The sequence below is a fragment of the Bufo bufo genome, chromosome 6 (assembly GCF_905171765.1).
Source record: "Bufo bufo chromosome 6, aBufBuf1.1, whole genome shotgun sequence".
Lineage (NCBI taxonomy): Eukaryota > Metazoa > Chordata > Amphibia > Anura > Bufonidae > Bufo > Bufo bufo.
In genome coordinates this window covers 414570438-414589217 of record NC_053394.1, presented here as the reverse complement: position 1 = coordinate 414589217, position 18780 = coordinate 414570438, and the positions used below count along the sequence as shown (strand labels likewise).

Below are 18780 nucleotides of genomic sequence, written 5' to 3'. Positions count from 1 at the left end.
GGCAGGGATTATACTGTAAAGCATGGGGCAGGGATTATACTGTACAGCATGGGGCAGGGATTATACTGTAAAGCATGGGGCAGGGATTATACTGTACAGCATGGGGCAGGGATTATACTGTACAGCATGGTTAACACTGCATGGTCTTTAACCAGCTCCCGACCGCCTAACGCAGGGATGCGTCATGCGGGCAGACGGGTTATTCCTCGCATCGGCGCGTCATCTCGCGAGACGCGAGATTTCCTGTGAACGCGCGCACACAGGAACGCGCGTTCACAGGATCGGAAGGTAAACGAGCTGATCTACAGCCTGCCAGCGGCGATCATTCGCTGGCAGGCTGTAGATTTTTTTAACCCCAGAAAGGTATATCAGACGCTGTTTTGTTAACAGCGTCTGATATACCTGCTACCTGTCCTCTGGTGGTCGATCCAAGCAAAAGGGACCACCAGAGGACACAGGCAGCTCTGTAAGTAGCACCAAGCACCACTACACTACACCCCCCCCTGTCACTTATTAACCCCTGATCACCCCATATAGACTCCCTGATCACCCCCCTGTCATTGATCACCGCCCTGTGAGGCTCCATTCAGACATCCGTATGTGTTTTGCGGATCCGCATTTTGCCAGAACTATATAGAAAATGCCTTTTCTTGTCCGCAATTGCGGACAAGAATAGGACATGTTCTATATTTTTGCGGAACGGAAGTGCGGACCCAGAAGTGCAGATCCGCAATTCCGGATCCGAGCGGGACAAAGTCTGTCCCCATAGAAATGACTGGGTCCGCAACAGAATTGCGGACGTGTGAATGGGGCCTAAGGTTCCCTTATCACCGCCAGTTAGCCACTTGTCAGGTAGTTAGCGCCCACCGCACCGCAGTCACTGATTAGTCGCTGATTAGCGTCATTGCTGTCTCTAATCAGCACTAGTACTATATAGTATCTGTAAGTGATCAAGACTGATCGCAATCCAATCTATATCAGTACATTAGGGTCACCTTAGGCTCTACAAAAAACGCAGTGTTTGCCTGATCAGGCCTGATCTTGTGCGCACACTTGCGTTCAGTACGCACCACCGCAGTGACAGAAATGTTTTTTTTCCTGATCACTGCAAAAACACCGTAAAATCGCTGCGGCGCTACAAAGATCACTTTTGAGCTTTTTGGATTTTTATTAGCGATCGCAGCTTCTTTTTTGTTGCACATTTTTTGGCAGAGATTTTTTCATCCACATTGATCGATGCGAAGGAAGAAATCTGTGCCGTTCATTTTTTCTTTCACCCCAGAGGCTGAACGAAAAAAAAAAAATCTCATTACCCGTATGCTCAATATAAGGCCTCATGCACACGACCGTGCCGTTTTTTGCGGTCCGCAAACCGCGGATGCGCAAAAAACGGAAGGCGTCCGTGTTGACTTCCGCAATTTGCGGAACAGAAGCCGGCAATATAAATGCCTATTCTTGTCCGCAAAGCGCGGACAAGAATAGGACATGTTATATTTTAGGTCCCCTAAAATGCCAGGGCAGTATAAATACCCCACAAGTGACCCCATTTTGGAAAGAAGACACCCCAAGGTTTTTCGTGAGGGGTATGGTGAGTTCATGTAAAATTGTATTTTTTGTCACAAGTTATTGGAATATGAGACTTAGTAAGAGAAAAAATATATATTCCGTTAACTTGTGCCAAAAAATAAAAACTTCCATGAACTCACTATGCCCATCAGTGAATACCATGGGGTGTCTACTTTCCGAAATGGGGTCATTTGTGGGGTGTTTCTACTGTCTGGCCATTGTAGAACCTCAGGAAACATGACAGGTGCTCAGAAAGTCAAAGCTGCTTCAAAAAGCGGAAATTCACATTTTTGTACCATAGTTTGTAAACACAATGGGCCAGATTTATCATTAGCTCAGGTCAGAATAATGGAGTGGAAAAGTCCCAAAAAAAGTCCCAAACGCTAAAACTGCACACAAATTTGCGACTTTTTTCTGCTCTGCACTATGCTCGCCAGTTTTCTGAAAGTGGGCGTGTTTTCTTATGTAAATGAATCTCTAGACAGATTTACTATTGGGACTATTTAAAAAGTCGCAAAAAAGTCGCAATTTCACTCCAGTGAGGACCATGCTTATCTTATGAGACTTTTTAATAGAACATGCGACTTTTTCATAAAAACGTGCGACTTTTTCGGAAAGATGTGCGACTTTTGTAAAGCTGCTTACTGACGGATAAACTGCTACCGTCAAACCACATTTATTACAGTCTTAAAGGGCCGATCATAAATCTGACTTGGCTAAAACTGACTTTAGCCATATGTGAAAGTGGAGTGAGCCGTCAGAGTCATGATAAATCTGGCCCTATAACTTTTACCCAAAGTAAGACTACTTTCACACTCGCGTTCGGAGCGGATCCGTCTGGTGTCTGCACAGACGGATCCGCTCCTATAATGCAAACGCTTGCATCCGTTCAGAACGGATCCGTCTGCATTACTGTTTTTTTAAGATCAGATTTTTCACTTCGTGAAAACTCATATCCGACAGTATATTCTAACACAGAGGCGTTCCCATGGTGATGGGGATGCTTCAAGTTAGAATATACTAAAAGAACTGTGTACATGACTGTTCCCTGCTGCCTGGCAGCACCCGATCTCTTACAGGAGGCTGTGATCCGCACAATTAACCCCTCAGGTGCCGCACCTGAGGGGTTAATTGTGCGTATCATAGCCCCCTGTAAGAAATTGGGTGCTGCCAGGCAGCAGGGGTCAGACCCCCTCCCTCCCTCCCCTGTATTACATTCATTGGTGGCCAGTGCGGCCCCCCTCCCTCCCCTGTATTTAACTCATTGGTGGCCAGTGCGGCCCCCTTCCCTCCCCTGTATTTAACTCATTGGTGGCCAGTGCGGCCCCCCTCCCTCCCCTGTATTTAACTCATTGGTGGCCAGTGCGGCCCCCCTCCCTCCCCTGTATTTAACTCATTGGTGGCCAGTGCGGCCCCCCTCTCTCCCCTGTATTTAACTCATTGGTGGCCAGTGCGGCCCCCCCAACCCTAATTAAAATTAATAAATATACACTTATTGCATTTTTTTTTTAATCAAAGACATGTAGAACAATAAATTTCGAGAAAAATTTATATAGAAATGTAGTTTTATTTGAAAAATGTTACAACTGACAGTGAAAAATGTCATTTTTTTTGCAAAAATTTCGGTCAATAACAAAAAAAAGTAAAAATGTCAGCAGCAATGAAATACCACCAAATGAAAGCTCTATTAGTGAGAAGAAAAGGAGGTAAAATTCATTTGGGTGGTAAGTTCCATGACCGAGCAATAAACGGTGAAAGTAGTGTAGGTCAGAAGTGTAAAAAGTGGTCTGGTCATTAAGGGGGTTTAAGCTATAGGGGCTGAGGTGGTTAAAGGGACAATTATCTTAGGTTTTCCTATCGCCCACCTTTGATGGCTGCTAAGGCTTAGAGGAAACACTGGCTGGGACATGTAGTGCAAATACACTGACTTGTAACCTTGAGAAACTACAAATCCCATCATGCCCTGAAATCTGCCGTAAAGCGCGTCCTCAGGAGCGGCTCCCCCTCCTCACCTGCACCCTGCACTCCACCAGCAACCGAGGGATGGTTTCAAGCGTCCATTTCCCGGGAGTCACCGTCCTCGCACTCATCGTAGGGACGGCGGCTCCTTCGCTCAGGGCGCAGCCATATTGACGCCTCAGCCAATCACAGCTGCCGAGACGCATTTTCTGCGTTCCAATTGGTCCTTTCCTTAAATTGGCGCTGATTGGCTGTGCTCTTGGACAGCGCGCGCTGATTGGCTAGTGGGGTGGAGCCTGCGCTGTGATTGGTGGACGCCTGTTCCGGCTGTCAGTGAGGCCCAGGTGGCCGGGCCAGGAGGGCAGATGGCAGTGCTGGTGGATAAGCTGACGTTCCTCCAGCAGGTAGGTGGGTTATTAGTTGTGTGGTGGACGCCCGGCTGTCACCTCCATCACTGTCTCATGTTTAGGCTTATTGGAGCGGTCTGTGAGAAGTCACTTAACTCTCCTTAAAGGGCTCTTCCATTTCTCTGCACCAATGTCTTAAACAAAAGGAAACCCTTAAAGGGTCAAACCCTAACTTGGAAACCTCAGTCCCAGAAAGCCATTGACTGGAAAAGCTGGGTGACCACCAACATGGCCACCATTATCGCTCCTGCAGGTTGTCCCCGGATGCGCCTGCCTCCACGTGATGTGGCAGTAGTATCTAGTGTCCATCATGTCTAGGAGAGCAGGGTATAACCCTCGGGGAGCTATAACGGTGCCCATATTGGACCCTTCGTGTTGACTAAGCAGTAACATGGCCTCATCTCCATTTCTAGTCCGTTCCTCAGGTCCCTACGTCAGGAATGTGACCTAACAGGCTATGGAAATAAATGTACCACCGCTTCCCATGATTCATAATCTTACCCTTTAAATGACTCCTCTTTTGTAGTTACCCTTTCATTTTCATATTGACCCTGTCGCCCCCTGGTGGTGCTCGTATGAAGTTGCTGACTGTAGATATTAGGACTGTAACTCGAATGCATTCTCGTATTTTTTATTTGTATTTTTGCAGCTGCCACTTCTATTAAAGGGGACCTCTGATGATGACACCCCCTGCCCCGGATACCTGTATGAGGAGATGGCCAGTATCCTTAATTCTAAGATGTGGTGGGATCTTAGACCCCCTTTAAGTGTTTTTTTGATTATAGTGGGCACCCTGTAATACCTATGCATTACACAGAGGTCCCCTAGGGGCCCCAAGGTGAGCAGGTCTACAGGGACCCTCAGTTATAAATGGTTTGTCCAAACTGATAAAACAGAGAAGCAGACACCTGAGGCTGGTGTATAATGGATTGGCTCAGTGGGTACGAGCACTATCAATAAAAAGTATTGGGGGTCCCAGCTTACAGACCTCCTATGAAGCTATGCAAAGAGGGTGCAGATGGGGGGACAGTTAGGCAGAGAAGTCCCTACTTGATCCCTTGCATGTGTGAAAACAGGGACCATCTCAGAATCCATCAGGGTCCAGGAGGTCAGACATGTTTGAAAACCCCTTTAAGGCACAGCCATGATGGATGACTATGGTGGACCCCACAGATCACCTGACCTAAGACCATCTTACGACATTGAGATCCATTGGCAACCTTCATGCAGCCTTTGATCTATGGGTGGATTCAAGTTGCATGAAGGTTCTGCCATGTCGTCTGAGAGGTTCTATGTTTCTGGGCCCTAAATCACATGACTAATAGTAGTCTGGACCTGCAATGGACTTTGTGAAGGAAACGGTCCCAGAAACGACAAGGTCTTATTCCCATCGGTGGTCACAGGAGACTCATGTCAAGTTACCTGGATCATTGGATAGGGAACATGCACAAATCCCGGGAGCCCCATAGCAAAAGTTTGGGCTTATGATGTCCTTTTATTTAGTACATGATAAAACCGTCTGCCCATAGCCACCACTAGAGGGAGCTCAGTGCATAGGTTTTTATATTGTTACCATTGAAGTCAACAGAAGCTGTAAAATCCATTTTTACTAAGCTCCCTCTAGTGGTGGCTGCTGCAAAATGAAGAAGTTCAACATTGGGCCCCATCTCACGCTGGATCCCATAGCAGTCACATGGTAGGTAAACCTCAACTGACCAGCTATGTGGAACTTCGGGTACTTGGGTTGGGATGTCCATGGACATCCCATGGTTGAGTCCATCTTGAACCTCCAGACCAGGACTATTTATGACATTACTTGGCTTGAGCAAACACATTGTAAATCGAGGACTGGCACCTTGCAGCGCTGGGGTTCTGGGTTTGACTTCACCCAGGGAGGACATCTGCATGGAGTTTGTATGTTCACCACATGCTTCCATGGATCTCCTCCAGGTTCCCCAGATTGATATTTCTCCTCTTAACATAGTCTTCAGAGATCTCGCACGAGTCCTCTGGAAGCTGCCAGTGCCTCCTGGAGTATCTTCTGAACCGCCTGCAGAATAACTCATGTCATGTCAAGTTGAAGGTTGGTACAATGTACGGTTGGTGGGAGCAGAGTGACGACCTACAGTCCTTCTCAGTGTTGTGTCCTATATCCAGGTGCTGAAGATCCTGCTCTATCTGTGTTCTCATGGCTCCAACCAGATCATCCAAGATCTCCGACGCAACGCGGTGTACATACAGGAGGCTTCAGGTAGGTGACTGAGCGTTTCAGTGCATGGAGCTTCCTTATGACAACACGTCCTGCATCATAAGGACAGTGGGTGAATTCCCGTCACCAGTCGTATCGGCATCATAGTGGCGGTATTTGTGTGAACGTGTCGGCGTTGATTGGTCTCTATGACAGCGTCAAGCTTGACAAAAATTAGACCGGGAAGTGTTGTCATAGGCAGACCTGTTACTTTAAGTGTAAAACCCAAGTATTCTGGAGTCAGGGCAGGCAGCGAAGGGTCACAATCCAGTAAACAGGCATAAAACAGAATACAGCATGCAGGTAACTAGCAAGCTAGGAAAACTACTGCTCAGGCGCCCTCCCACGGGGGAAAGGGCCTCAAGTACCCTAGGGTTGCTAGTCATTGGCTGGTGAAGCTTAGGGGGAGGGGTGCGCTGCAGGGATCACATGCGTGCACAGTAGAGCAGGCCGCAGCCTGTGACAAGGAAAAGAGATAGTTCCGCAACTGGACCCGCCAGGAGGTGGGTCCATGCTGCCCAGAATGCCAAGACCCGGGACTGGTAAGTGACGCAGCCATTCGCGAGTCAAACTTTATATCTTGTAAAGTTGGGGTCTGGTCTCATCCTACAAGCCTGTATACATGAGCCTCCTCCCCAGTTGCGCACGAGGCAGGCTGAGACCACTTTGCAGGAATGACCATAACCCCCCCCCCCCCCCCCCCCCGAAGAGTGCAGGACAATGTAATACTGCGGTGATATCACAGGGCAGGAAGGTCCCGGCAGGGCTGTACCTAGATGTCTCCTGTTACACACAACCTCTGGTATTCTTGGAGGGGGCTATAACTTCAGTGTGCTTCTCTTCACAGCTTTTAGTGGACCCCCGGACCCTCTTCATGGTATCAGCCTGTACCAGAAGGTACGGGCGGCCGGTCAGGTAAGTCCGTGCAGTTTAGCATAATCCATAGATGCAGTATGGCCTGCAGAAGACCATTTGGGAGAGATCTACAGCTCTGTTCATCCTGATCCTCCTGGTTCCTGAACATATGCCACGTACAGATACATACCAGTGGGGAAGTGGATCCATATGGAAATGTAACCTTATATAAGGGCGTGATGGGCACTGGTAGCGAGTGGTTGTCACCATGTACCAGTCCTACGACCATAGTCACAGCCCGGTTTCTCTTCTCTTCCTCCAGGAACTTGTGGGCAGCTTGTATACAGATCCCAGGCCTCGTCCTGCCAGTATGGTGCCAAACAAGGAGAGGTGCCAGCCCGGTAATGTGCCAGGACGGCTTACGTTTGTCTCACCCCCTGTCGTTGAGTCGGTGCCTAGTTCTGATTGGCTTGTTGTCCTATTCTTTTAGGAATGGGGTCCCAGGTCTCCCGTTCCCAAGGCTTTGGCTATTCCCAGGAGAAACAGAACTTTGGTAACGTCCTCCATCTTCACGGGTCTGAGGGGGTTTTACTTCTTCCTAGTGTGATCTGTGCGGGGTTTGACCCTTGTGACCTCCTCTGATCCCGAGAATGGGCACGGGGGGCTTAGTCCTTGTTATTAGCAAGACTAGTATCCATGTGGTCAGTTTCTATTGAAACAAGTGGATGCTCACATTGTAGACCACCCCTAGGAAAAGCATAGAGGTCTTGACTGCCCAACATCCGTATGTCATTCATCATTTCTACCACTAGATGGCGCAGTGGTCTTATAAATCCCCCACAGAGGAGTGCGCAGACTCTATACTATTGTATCTGTTAGAAGTATTAGGTCTGTACAGGGGTTCATGTGTTTCCATTCACTGACAGGAAGCAGTGTAAGCTTTATATACAATGACAGCCTTTCTCATACAGGTACCCCCAGTGAAGCCCTGCTGAGCGGCATACATAGGGCAGCCATAGCTGTGACCCAGAAAGTGCTGGTCGGAGCAGGGTCGCCGTCTTCCTGTCTCAGGGATCAGGCGGAGGACACGTACAGGCCGGTGGCGGTACCCCTGGGTGAGAGAAGCCCATCCGCAGGGAAGCCGCTGCCTCCAGCTGCTCACAGCATCAGAGGTGAATGATTTCTGCTTCATGTGGGGTAGGTGGTTACCTGCGGTATGTACTCATGTACCTTCCCTTCTAGGCGGACACCGCTCAGGAGTCCCTGGGGGAGGATGGGACGACAGTGATAGCGGGCACAGCTCCCAGGACTCTTTACAAGACAAATCCCCACGCAGCCTGTCCTCAGATGCCGGCAGCAAGGCAGGCAGCGATGGCCAGTCCCGCAGCAGCAACCGGGAGAACGCGGAGATGTCTGAAAGGTAGACCTCATGGGGGGAGTACCACTGCATCATAAAACGTTCTGCAAATCTCTGATCTACTTTGTGCTTCAATTCCTAATTATTCCTCAGATGCCTGCTTTCTGTCAGTGAATAAAAACATCAATATTCACATCCACAGGCTGAAAACCTATTCACACCCTCATCTGTGAGAAGAATCAGGCTTGAACAGGTTTTCAAGCTCTGGATTTGACCAGGAATGTTCCTATTCACTGCCAGCAAGCAGAAATCTTTTGCAAATGATGAGTAATTGTAACACAAAGTATATTAGAAGGTTGTATTGTATTTTTCTCTTGCACAGGGTGGAGCCTGCCCATCCAGGCGACTGTCTACAGGAGGCGCAGCTGGTTCTGAACATCACCAGGGGACAAAAAGTCTTCCTCACCCAAGAGGAAGTGCAGCATTTCGTCAGAGGGTGAGACTCAGGCTTACAAGTAGCCCACCACTAGGGGGAGCCTTACTCAAGGCAGATGTGTTACTGAATTCAGTGTATACATCATGTGCAGTTAGCTCCCCCTAGTGGTGATTGCTGTGTTGACATTCTATCTTGTGTGATGGCTGTCCACCAGGGGGAGCTTTAGCACCTACAGCATTCCAGCTGTTGTGAAACGACAACCCTCAGCATGCTCCATTCTCTTCTGCAAGTGTGGATGCTGAGAGTTGTAGTTTTACAACAGCTGCTGTGCCAAAGGCTGCTGACCTTTGACCTACCGGATGCCTCCTACACCTACAGTGCAATGTGATTGGCTAAGAGGGATCATCTGACCAGCTCACTGCTTTACATGAAGGATGAGATATTGAGATTGGGCGTGACCATTGGAGCCTTGGTATTTAATGCTGCACGCCTTTGCAAGCACCTTGGTCGTCTCCTCCATTCACACTCAAAGCTGCATGAAAACATATGGGTTGACAGATTGTGGTGTAACAGTTCATTCTCTATTTCTCCACAATATTACTGTGAACACTACACCCGCCACAATGCGGGGCTGCAGAGCACACTCTGTACGCTGCGCTTGCGCTGACGTCTGCATTTCCTCACCAGGTGTTCACTGCTGAACTGTGAAGTCGTCTTCGAGATGTTAAACCGTTCGCTGGAAGATGACAGCGCGGGGGTCAAACTGGTGAGAAACCACAGTTTACATTACTTTGTGAGTACAGCCGACACTAAATTCTCACTCAAATCATCTCCATTTAAGTCCAAAGCTAATGTCAGAATTCTGCTGGTTTCCAGTGCATGGTGGGAACTCGGAGGAGTCAATTAGAGCTCAGCTTTTAAAGGATAGGTTATCAGATCGGCGGGGGTCAGACACCTGGCACTGCCACCAAGCAGCTGTTTGAAGAGGCTGCGACCCTGTAGCCTCCTGACAGTTTACCAAGCACAGCGCCATCCATTGTATAGTGGCTGTGCTTGGTATCGCAGCCCATAAAGGGGACTGACCTGCTCATAGGCCATGTGACTGATGAGTGTGATGTCACTTCCTGCAGAGCTCGCTGGAACTCCATGGCCTCTTCAAACAGCTGATCAGTGGGGGTGCCAGGAGTCGGACCCCCACCAATCAGATATTGATGACCTGTCCTGAGACTAGGTCATCGATATTGTGCTCCTGGAAAACCCCTGACTGACAGCAGGGTGGAGCTAATCCCTTGTCTGTTTCCAAGAGCAACCAAAATAATCTTGTAGCCCGCAATGGAAAATACGGCAAAGTAGATCTGTCTGTGAAACTTACTGAAAAGTGGAATTGTGTCATTTTTCGGTACAATATTTAATGCCAATTTCGCCCTAGAGGAAGAGAATAAGACCTCAGCTCAGAGCCTCAATCAGACCCCCAATGTTAATAAGACCCTCAATCAGATCTCAGCTCAGACCCCAATAACGCCTCCGATCAGCGCCCCAATGAGAATGACCCCCAGACCTCAGATCAGAGCCTCAATATGAATACCCCCCCCTATTCAGACTTCAGATCAGATCCCAGAATGGGAATGACCCCCAGACCTCAGTTCAGACCCCCTTGCTCAGAGAAAATGTAAAAAATAAACTTACCTCTCCTGCTTCGGATGCCGCCGCCTCTGCTACCCGGTGCACACACTGCGAGGTCACAGAGTGACGGCAGAGGTCCAGGAAGCGGTGAGTACAGAGCCCTTGGAGCGCTCCATTCACCCCTTCCCGGTCCTCCGGTAGTAATGAGCGCTTCCATAATGGAAGGGCTCATTAGTATTCACCCCATAAGACGCACTGGCATTTTCCCCACATTTTTTGGGGGGAGAAAGGTACATCTTATGGGGCGAAAATTGTGGCATTTTAGGAGCTTTGTTTTTCCTGTCACACAGCTTCAAATCCCCTGTATGTGCCTAGATCTTAGTGATACAATTCTAGCTGCCTTCAGCCACCACTAGAGGGAGCTCACTGCAGTGTATGAATCCTGTGCAGACTCTGGATTAGCCTTCACTTCTTTGTCTATAGGTTTAGACTAAAGACTGATGGGCATGAATGTTTTATTGCCGTGTCCTCTGCCAATCTAATGTCCATGGCAGTGGCAAACCCCCCCCACCCTAGGTCTACTGGTCAGGGACCCCAAAATTAGATTGGTTACTTCCTGCCCTAGCCTATTGTTATGGATAAGTGGTGCTAGAGATGACTGGAGACGCTTATCGCTCCCATAATTGTGGAACCTAGCCAGGCTAGGAGTTGACATATTTTCTCGCTTTTTCTTTGGTTCCCTTGCAGCGGTCTATGTGCGCTATCGCGTCCCTCATGACCTCCGACCTTCTGTCACATGACCACATGCTGGCGGTAGTTAGGAATAATCTGATGAAGCTGGGCCGAGGACCACCAGGACCAGTGAAGGACAAAGCCAGGAAGGTAGGGGCTGTGATTATAATGGAGGGGTCGCATCGGGGGCAGGGGAAGGGTACATTGCCCCACCCCCACACTAAGCGGTAAAATCCCTGTAGTCTGGCACTTTACTTTGCGCTGATCTGGAGTTTGAGCACTATGTATGCTCCAGTCACACAGAATTCTGCTGATTTATCAGGGTAGATGACATGACATCTCCCTACTGCCTTTTCGTGAGTCTGTTTATATCCAAATTAATCCCTCAGTGCATTATGGGAGCTCAGGTGAGTAATTATTAAAGGGCTTGTCCAGGATTAGAAAAAGATGGCTGCTTTATTCCAAAAACGGCGCCACGCCTGTCCACGGGTTGTGTCTGGTATTGCAGGTCAGCTCCATTGAAGTCAATGAGGCAGAGCTGTAATACCACACACAACCTGAGGACGGGGTGGTGCTGTTTTTGGAAGAAAACAGCCATCTTTTTCTAATCCCGGACAACCCCTTTAAGGATCTGCCTGACAGCACAATTAGTGATGGTTTCCAAGAGAATTTCGAATGCAGCTCTGGATGTGACTAGAGCGTCAGACGCATCTAATGCGTTACATTTAACCCCTTGTGGTCTTTTCCAGATTCTTCTCCAGTTTGAAGCTTTAACCCAAACCTCTCCTAAGCATGGGACTGTCCTCCAGTTACCCACCTTGCCGTCTACCCAACCCAACCCCTTGGACCTTCTAACAGACACCCTCCCTGAAACGGGCGTCGAAAATCTACTGACCCCCTCGAGCATCCCTACTTCCCCCATTGCAGCGTCGGATCCCACAAAACCTGCTTGCTGTGGACCTGTCGAGAACGGAGGCCAAAATTCAGACGGCGGAGTTGTGGCCGCCATCGAGAAGGATGACCGCGTCCAGACTGAGGCCCATGGGCGATTTTCACTTTTTGATGGCATGGAGCTGGTGACGCCAGTAAGGAGACTTGGGAAGGAGGATGGAGAAATGACGAGTCAGATGCCTTCTGATACCAGCTCCGTGTGGGCGGAGTCACAGGAGAGGACTTGTAAGCCTGGCCTATCAGCTTTCTCCTTCTTGAATAGCCAGCCCAGGACGTAGCGCTGCAGAGGACGGTGGTGTCTGTGTCTGGTGACTACTGGTTTCTGCCTGTTGCTCTGCTGCGGCCATTGACCGGGTGGAGATACTGAAGTCAGGCGGCTGGACTGTCCGGCAGAAACCAGAGAACACTGACCCACCCAAGTACAAAGGGCTGTGTATAATTGGTGACGTACCGCGCAGACGCTGTCAATAAAATATTTGGTACTGTGGAGTCCGAGGAGGATTTCCGAGAACAGGCCCTCCAGAGGTTGCAAAACTACAACTTCCATCAAGCCCAGACAGTATACAGTTATCAGGGCATGCTGACAGTTGTAGTTTTGCAACAGCTGGAGGGCCACAGGTTTGACATCCCTGTCCTAGAAGTTGAGGTTAAAAAAAAATTAAGTGGGGTATTCCCACCCTGGACATTTATGGCACATTGATAGGTGCGGGGCCCCACCTGTTATCTCCAGAACGGGGCCCTGATGTGAACGGAGAGCAAACCCTGGCTCTGGAACTTCAGAAAATAGACAAGAGGTGATTGGTGCGGTGGTCGCGCCTGCGCAGTGTGATCTCTGTTTACTTCTAGGCCCCAATCTGGAGGTGGGAACACATGGCAAAAAATTAAAATTAAATTTTTAAAAATTCAGGTAGTCTATGTGTTACTGAGAGACTCCACCTTTATCCCAAACTGTCATTTAAACATTCTGGCATTGGGTTACTGGGGGTTGTCTTCCCCTGGGGGTGGGTATGCTCTTGGCACAGTAAACTCACCCGCTGAGTGACGCCAAGCAGCCCCCCTGAAGACGAAGCCGCTGCCGACCTAATGGATCCTTACAATGAAAAAAACTTTTTTAGAGGGCGGCTTACCCGTCCATCCTAGTGCAAGCAATTGTACCCGCTAAGCTGCCCACGAGGTGCCTGGAACGTCAGAGAATTGTGCTCCACGTCCGTGCCTACCATGGGGGAAACTGGGTCTAGAGACCAGTGCTAGAGTCCCTGTGGGGGACAGTCCCCTGAAGAGGGCGCTGTAGGAAAGACTGGGCATGGCATATCTGTGTAAAATAATGGACAGTCCCTTTAAATTGTGTGACAATGGTTATTCATAGGTAGATTTTTCACAGGAACGCTTGCAAAAAAAAAAAAAAAAAAACGCTGAAAAAAAATCCTCCGGGAAAACGGCACAAAAACCCTATGTGTGAATCTACCATTCACGTTTCCATCTGCCCAGTCTTAGGATACATCGCCAGCTCTGCTGCTAATAATGTAACCCACTGAACTGTAACATTCAATTATTATTATTATTTTTTTTTTTTTCATTTACCGGTAAATGTTTTTGTTTTTTCATTTTATTTAGTTATTCTATCTAAAACTTATATTTTATTCAATTTTTTTAATTTCATTTCATACATAGTTTTTTTTTTAATCTATTATGTCCTTTTTAATATTTATTTTTTATTATACGTTTATTTCATTTAATATTGTCATTTCTTATATACATTTATTATTTCATTTAAAATGTATTTTTATCATTTGATATTTAGTTAATTGTTTTCTCTTTTATTTAAAACCTTTTTTACAATTTTTTTTTATTTAATATTTAGTTAAATGAAATAGATAAAAAAAACAACTAAATATTAAGTGAAATAAAAAAATAGTAATAAAATAACTATTACATGAAAGAATAATAAAACTAACTGAATATTAAACAAACTTAAAAACAGTAATAAAAATTAATTTTACTTGAGGAAATGAAGGATATTAATGATAAAAATCAAATTTAAAGAAATAAAAAAAATGAAAAGTAAATATTAAATAAACTAATAACAAATTTAAATTAAATACGTTTATTTTATTTTTCTTTTTTAATGTATTATTTAATTGAAATTTAATTATCATTATTTTTAAAAAAAATCATCCATCATGCTCATTTAAAATTTATTTTTTTACTTTTTAATAAAAGTTTTTGGTAATTCATTTTTCTTTATTATTTTGTTTAATATTTTTTTTTTTTACAATCTTTTTTTAATTTAACATTTTAGGTTTTTCTATTTCATCGAATTTTTTTTTTTTTGTAGAGATTATGGTCAAAATCTTCAAATGATATTTTTGCTGTCTGTTCACACATGGAGCACTTACCTACCTGTTTTCCAGGGTTTTCTACATTTTTTTATTTAGGAAATAATTGTATAGCAATAGCCACCACTTTTTTGCCCCTGCAGCTAACGTATATATCTATATGAAATGTAGCCAAAAATAAAATAAAAAATCTGATGCATCAAAGGGGGCGTGGCTAAACCATGCCTGATGGTTGCGCCAAATTCATCATGGACAGGCGCCATTTTTTATGCATACGTGGAGGGCAGCTATGATGTGGCATAAGGAAAAATAGGATTAAGTATCATTGCTCGCGCCAAATGTATGATACATGTGCTGTTTTGATAAATTGGGTGCAAAAGTCTGCAAATCTGGGTGATAAGCTATAGCTGGAGTGATCTCAGACAGATGACGACCCAAACTGATTTGTCACCTAGCTTTCCAAGAACATAAATATAAGGTGCCTGTTCACATGGTGCCTTTAGAGTGCTGATGCGATTTTACAGAACTCCCGGTGAACACCGCGACACAGCCGCCCCTTGTGTGGACAGAACTAGTAGAGCGGATTAATGAGGTTTCTATAGAGAAGAATCCGTGCAGCAGCCGCTCGTCCATCCTCCTCCTCCTCACTGACTGCGGCGACCAAACAGAAGGGAAACTAGTCCCGCCCCCTGTGTGTTCTCCACCAAACTCCTGCCGGCGGCCCCGCCCCTCAGCTTGAGTGATAGAAGGAAAGCCAATCACCGCGCTGCGATGTAATGCGCCAGCCAATGAGCAGGCAGTGAGGTGAAGTTCGTTAGGTTGTTGTGTTGCTGCCATGGAAGTCTGTGTATAACATTTGTCAGTTACCGTCCGTTCTGTGCCGTAAAGGAGGTCGCGGGGTCACTTGGGGTCGAACACCCAAGGGGTTAACGGAGCGTGTACATCCGGGACACAGCCGGCCACAGGAGGTTGGTAGGTACGATCATTATCTATACTGGGCTCAGTCTGCACATCAGTCCGGAGGCTGAGCCTCTAATATACAGACTGATCTCTGCACCCCAGAGGCTGAGCCTCTAATATAGAGACTGGTACCTGCACCCCAGAGGCTGAGCCTCTAATATAGAGACTGGTACCTGCACCCCAGAGGCTGAGCCTCTAATATAGAGACTGGTACCTGCACCCCGGAGGCTGAGCCTCTAATATACAGACTGGTACCTGAGCCTCTAATATACAGACTGGTTCCTGCACCCCGGAGGCTGAGCCTCTAATATACAGACTGGTTCCTGCACCCCGGAGGCTGAGCCTCTAATATACAGACTGATCTCTGCACCCCAGAGGCTGAGCCTCTAATATAGAGACTGGTACCTGCACCCCGGACGCTGAGCCTCTAATATACAGACTGGTACCTGCACCCCGGAGGCTGAGCCTCTAATATACAGACTGATCTCTGCACCCAGGAGGCTGAGCCTCTAATATAGAGACTGGTACCTGGACCCCGGAGGCTGAGCCTCTAATATACAGACTGGTTCCTGCACCCCGGAGGCTGAGCCTCTAATATACAGACTGGTACCTGCACCCCGGAGGCTGAGCCTCTAATATACAGACTGGTTCCTGCACCCCGGAGGCTGAGCTCTAATATACAGACTGGTTCCTGCACCCCGGAGGGTGAGCCTCTAATATACAGACTGGTTCCTGCACCCCGGAGGCTGAGCCTCTAATATACAGACTGGTTCCTGCACCCCGGAGGCTGAGCCTCTAATATACAGACTGATCTCTGCACCCCGGAGGCTGAACCTCTAATATACAGACTGGTGCCTGCATCCAGGAGGCTGAGCCTCTAATATACAGACTGGCACCTGAGCCTCTAATATACAGACTGGTACCTGGACCCCGGAGGCTGAGCCTCTAATATAGAGGCTGGTACCTGCACCCCGGAGGCTGAGCCTCTAATATACAGACTGGTACCTGCACCCCGGAGGCTGAGCCTCTAATATACAGACTGATCTCTGCACCCCGGAGGCTGAGCCTCTAATATACAGACTGATCTCTGCACCCCGGAGGCTGAACCTCTAATATACAGACTGGTGCCTGCATCCAGGAGGCTGAGCCTCTAATATACAGACTGGCACCTGAGCCTCTAATATACAGACTGGTTCCTGCACCCCAGAGGCTGAGCCTCTAATATACAGACTGGTGCCTGCACCCCGGAGGCTGAGCCTCTAATATACAGACTGGTTCCTGCACCCCGGAGGCTGAGCCTCTAATATACAGACTGGTTCCTGCACCCCGGAAGCTGAGCCTCTAATATACAGACTGGTTCCTGCACCCCGGAGGCTGAGCCTCTAATATACAGACTGGTTCCTGCACCCCGGAGGCTGAGCCTCTAATATACAGACTGGTGCCTGCACCCCGGAGGCTGAGCCTCTAATATACAGACTGGTACCTGCACCCCGGAGGTTGAGCCTCTAATATACAGACTGGTTCCTGCACTCCGGAGGCTGAGCCTCTAATATACAGACTGGTACCTGCACCCCGGAGGTTGAGCCTCTAATATACAGACTGGTTCCTGCACCCCGGAGGTTGAGCCTCTAATATACAGACTGGTACCTGAGCCTCTAATATACAGACTGGTGCCTGCACCCAGGAGGCTGAGCATCTAATATACAGACTGGTTCCTGCACCCAGGAGGCTGAGCCTCTAATATACAGACTGGTTCCTGCTCCCAGGAGGCTGAGCCTCTAATATACAGACTGGTTCCTGCACCCAGGAGGCTGAGCCTCTAATATACAGTCTGGTACCTGCACCCCGGAGGCTGAGCCTCTAATATACAGTCTGGTACCTGCACCCCGGAGGCTGAGCCTCTAATATAGAGGCTGGTCCCTGCACCCCGGAGGCTGAGCCTCTAATATAGAGGCTGGTACCTGCACCCCGGAGGCTGAGCCTCTAATATAGAGGCTGGTACCTGCACCCCAGAGGCTGAGCCTCTAATATAGAGGCTGGTACCTGCACCCTGGAGGCTGAGCCTCTAATATACAGTCACAGTCCCCACAGGGGTTGTCACCCAGCTTTCCTAAACTCCTGATAGCTGGGTGACCCGTTTGTACAGTGACGCCTCCTGCTGGCATTGATGCATGTAAGGATCCTGGGAAAGCCGGCTGTTGTCGGGGTCTGCGGGACAGCTCTGATCAGTGAGGTCAGAGTCTGAAATCTACCTTCTGTCTCCTCAGGCTGCTGATCTGTCTCTCCTCCATGCTTTACACTGCAGCTCAGATTGAAGGGGTTGAGCTGCAATACCAGACACGGCTGATGGACAAGCAGATGTGATGGGAAAGCTGAGCTGCAGCAGCACATGACAGATATGATGGCATACCCCCAAGCACTCCTTTATGGAGAAGATTTGCCTTTCAGGACTGTAGGAAAGATGGGTGACAACCTGTTTGGGAGCCATAGCGGGGACTTTTGTCACCCAACTTTCCCAGAACCAGGCAGCTTTCCTGTCTGGATCTGATGTTATTGGACCAGGTTGTGTCTGGTATTGAAGCGAGTAAAGCTGACCTGCAATGCCACATACCGCCTGTGGACAGATGTGGCGCTGTTTCTGGAAGAATAAAACAAACGCCATGTTTTTCTAATCCTGTGCCACCCCTTTAAGTTGTCTCACACGTCTCTTTCCTGCAGGCGCCCATGCAGAGTCCACTCGGTACCCCCTCCCAGCAGGGTGGGGGGAATAATGGAGAACTCGCCCTCACCGGCTCCCAGGTCTCCGTGACGAGACGCCCAAGCAGCGCTGGAAGCGCCAAACTCATTTCACGCTCCATCTCCGTCATCACCGATACCAGGAGCAGAGGAAACCAGGTGGTAAGAGGAGACGTCGCCCCCTGCTGGCTTCTGCTGTGTAGACAGGAAGCGTAACCCACTGCATGAAGAAAAGTACCACAACTTTCCGCTTCTGTTCTCCATTCTCAGGATGTGCTTGCTGTCTGTGAATGGAACATTGGCTCATGCACACGACCGCGCCATGTTTTGCGCTTCGCAAATTGCAGATCTGTAAAACACGGAATGGGCAAGTTATGGAACGGGCCGCCCGCAAAACGGACAAGAATAGGACATGTTCTGCTTTTTTAATGCCCATTACCTATGAAAGTTTCCATTTACTGGGAGCAAACAGAGGTCTTGAATATAGCAATTAGGGATGAGCGAACTTCATATTTTGAAGTTCGTGTTCGGGTTGCGGTATATGCTGAATTGCGTTATGGATTCCGTTATGGAATTGCTTTATGGTCCGTGGTAACGAAATCCATAACGCAATT

At 48.1% G+C, this 18780-nt stretch overlaps 2 protein-coding genes and 1 long non-coding RNA gene across 5 annotated transcripts in view; all 3 read left to right on the top strand.

Annotated features, from left to right (window-relative positions):
* The window catches only part of LOC121006142, a 978004-nt gene that overhangs the window by 88116 nt on the left and 871108 nt on the right, over positions 1-18780 (top strand). The gene's annotated exons all lie outside the window — the stretch shown is intronic.
* Positions 3876-13028, top strand: TEPSIN (TEPSIN adaptor related protein complex 4 accessory protein). Of its 3 annotated transcripts, none has more exons than XM_040439082.1 (13): positions 3876-3929; positions 4582-4654; positions 5924-6015; positions 6090-6183; positions 7028-7095; positions 7358-7436; positions 7526-7588; positions 8007-8207; positions 8278-8455; positions 8775-8888; positions 9516-9594; positions 11199-11333; positions 11933-13028. In XM_040439082.1, exons 1-13 carry the CDS (start codon positions 3891-3893, stop codon positions 12410-12412), a joined length of 1695 nt encoding a protein of 564 aa, XP_040295016.1. In that variant the 5' UTR covers positions 3876-3890; the 3' UTR covers positions 12413-13028. The 3 variants fall into 3 exon arrangements, with proteins under 3 accessions (XP_040295016.1, XP_040295015.1, XP_040295017.1); XM_040439081.1 differs by having other exon boundaries at positions 9516-9621; XM_040439083.1 differs by lacking the exon at positions 3876-3929 and having other exon boundaries at positions 4607-4654; positions 5926-6015; positions 9516-9621.
* Positions 15289-18780, top strand: part of CEP131 (centrosomal protein 131) — a 42571-nt gene continuing 39079 nt past the window's right edge. The window contains 2 exon segments of the mRNA XM_040439079.1: positions 15289-15438; positions 18149-18328. Coding sequence (XP_040295013.1) covers positions 18155-18328 — 174 coding nt within the window. The 5' untranslated portion in view covers positions 15289-15438; positions 18149-18154.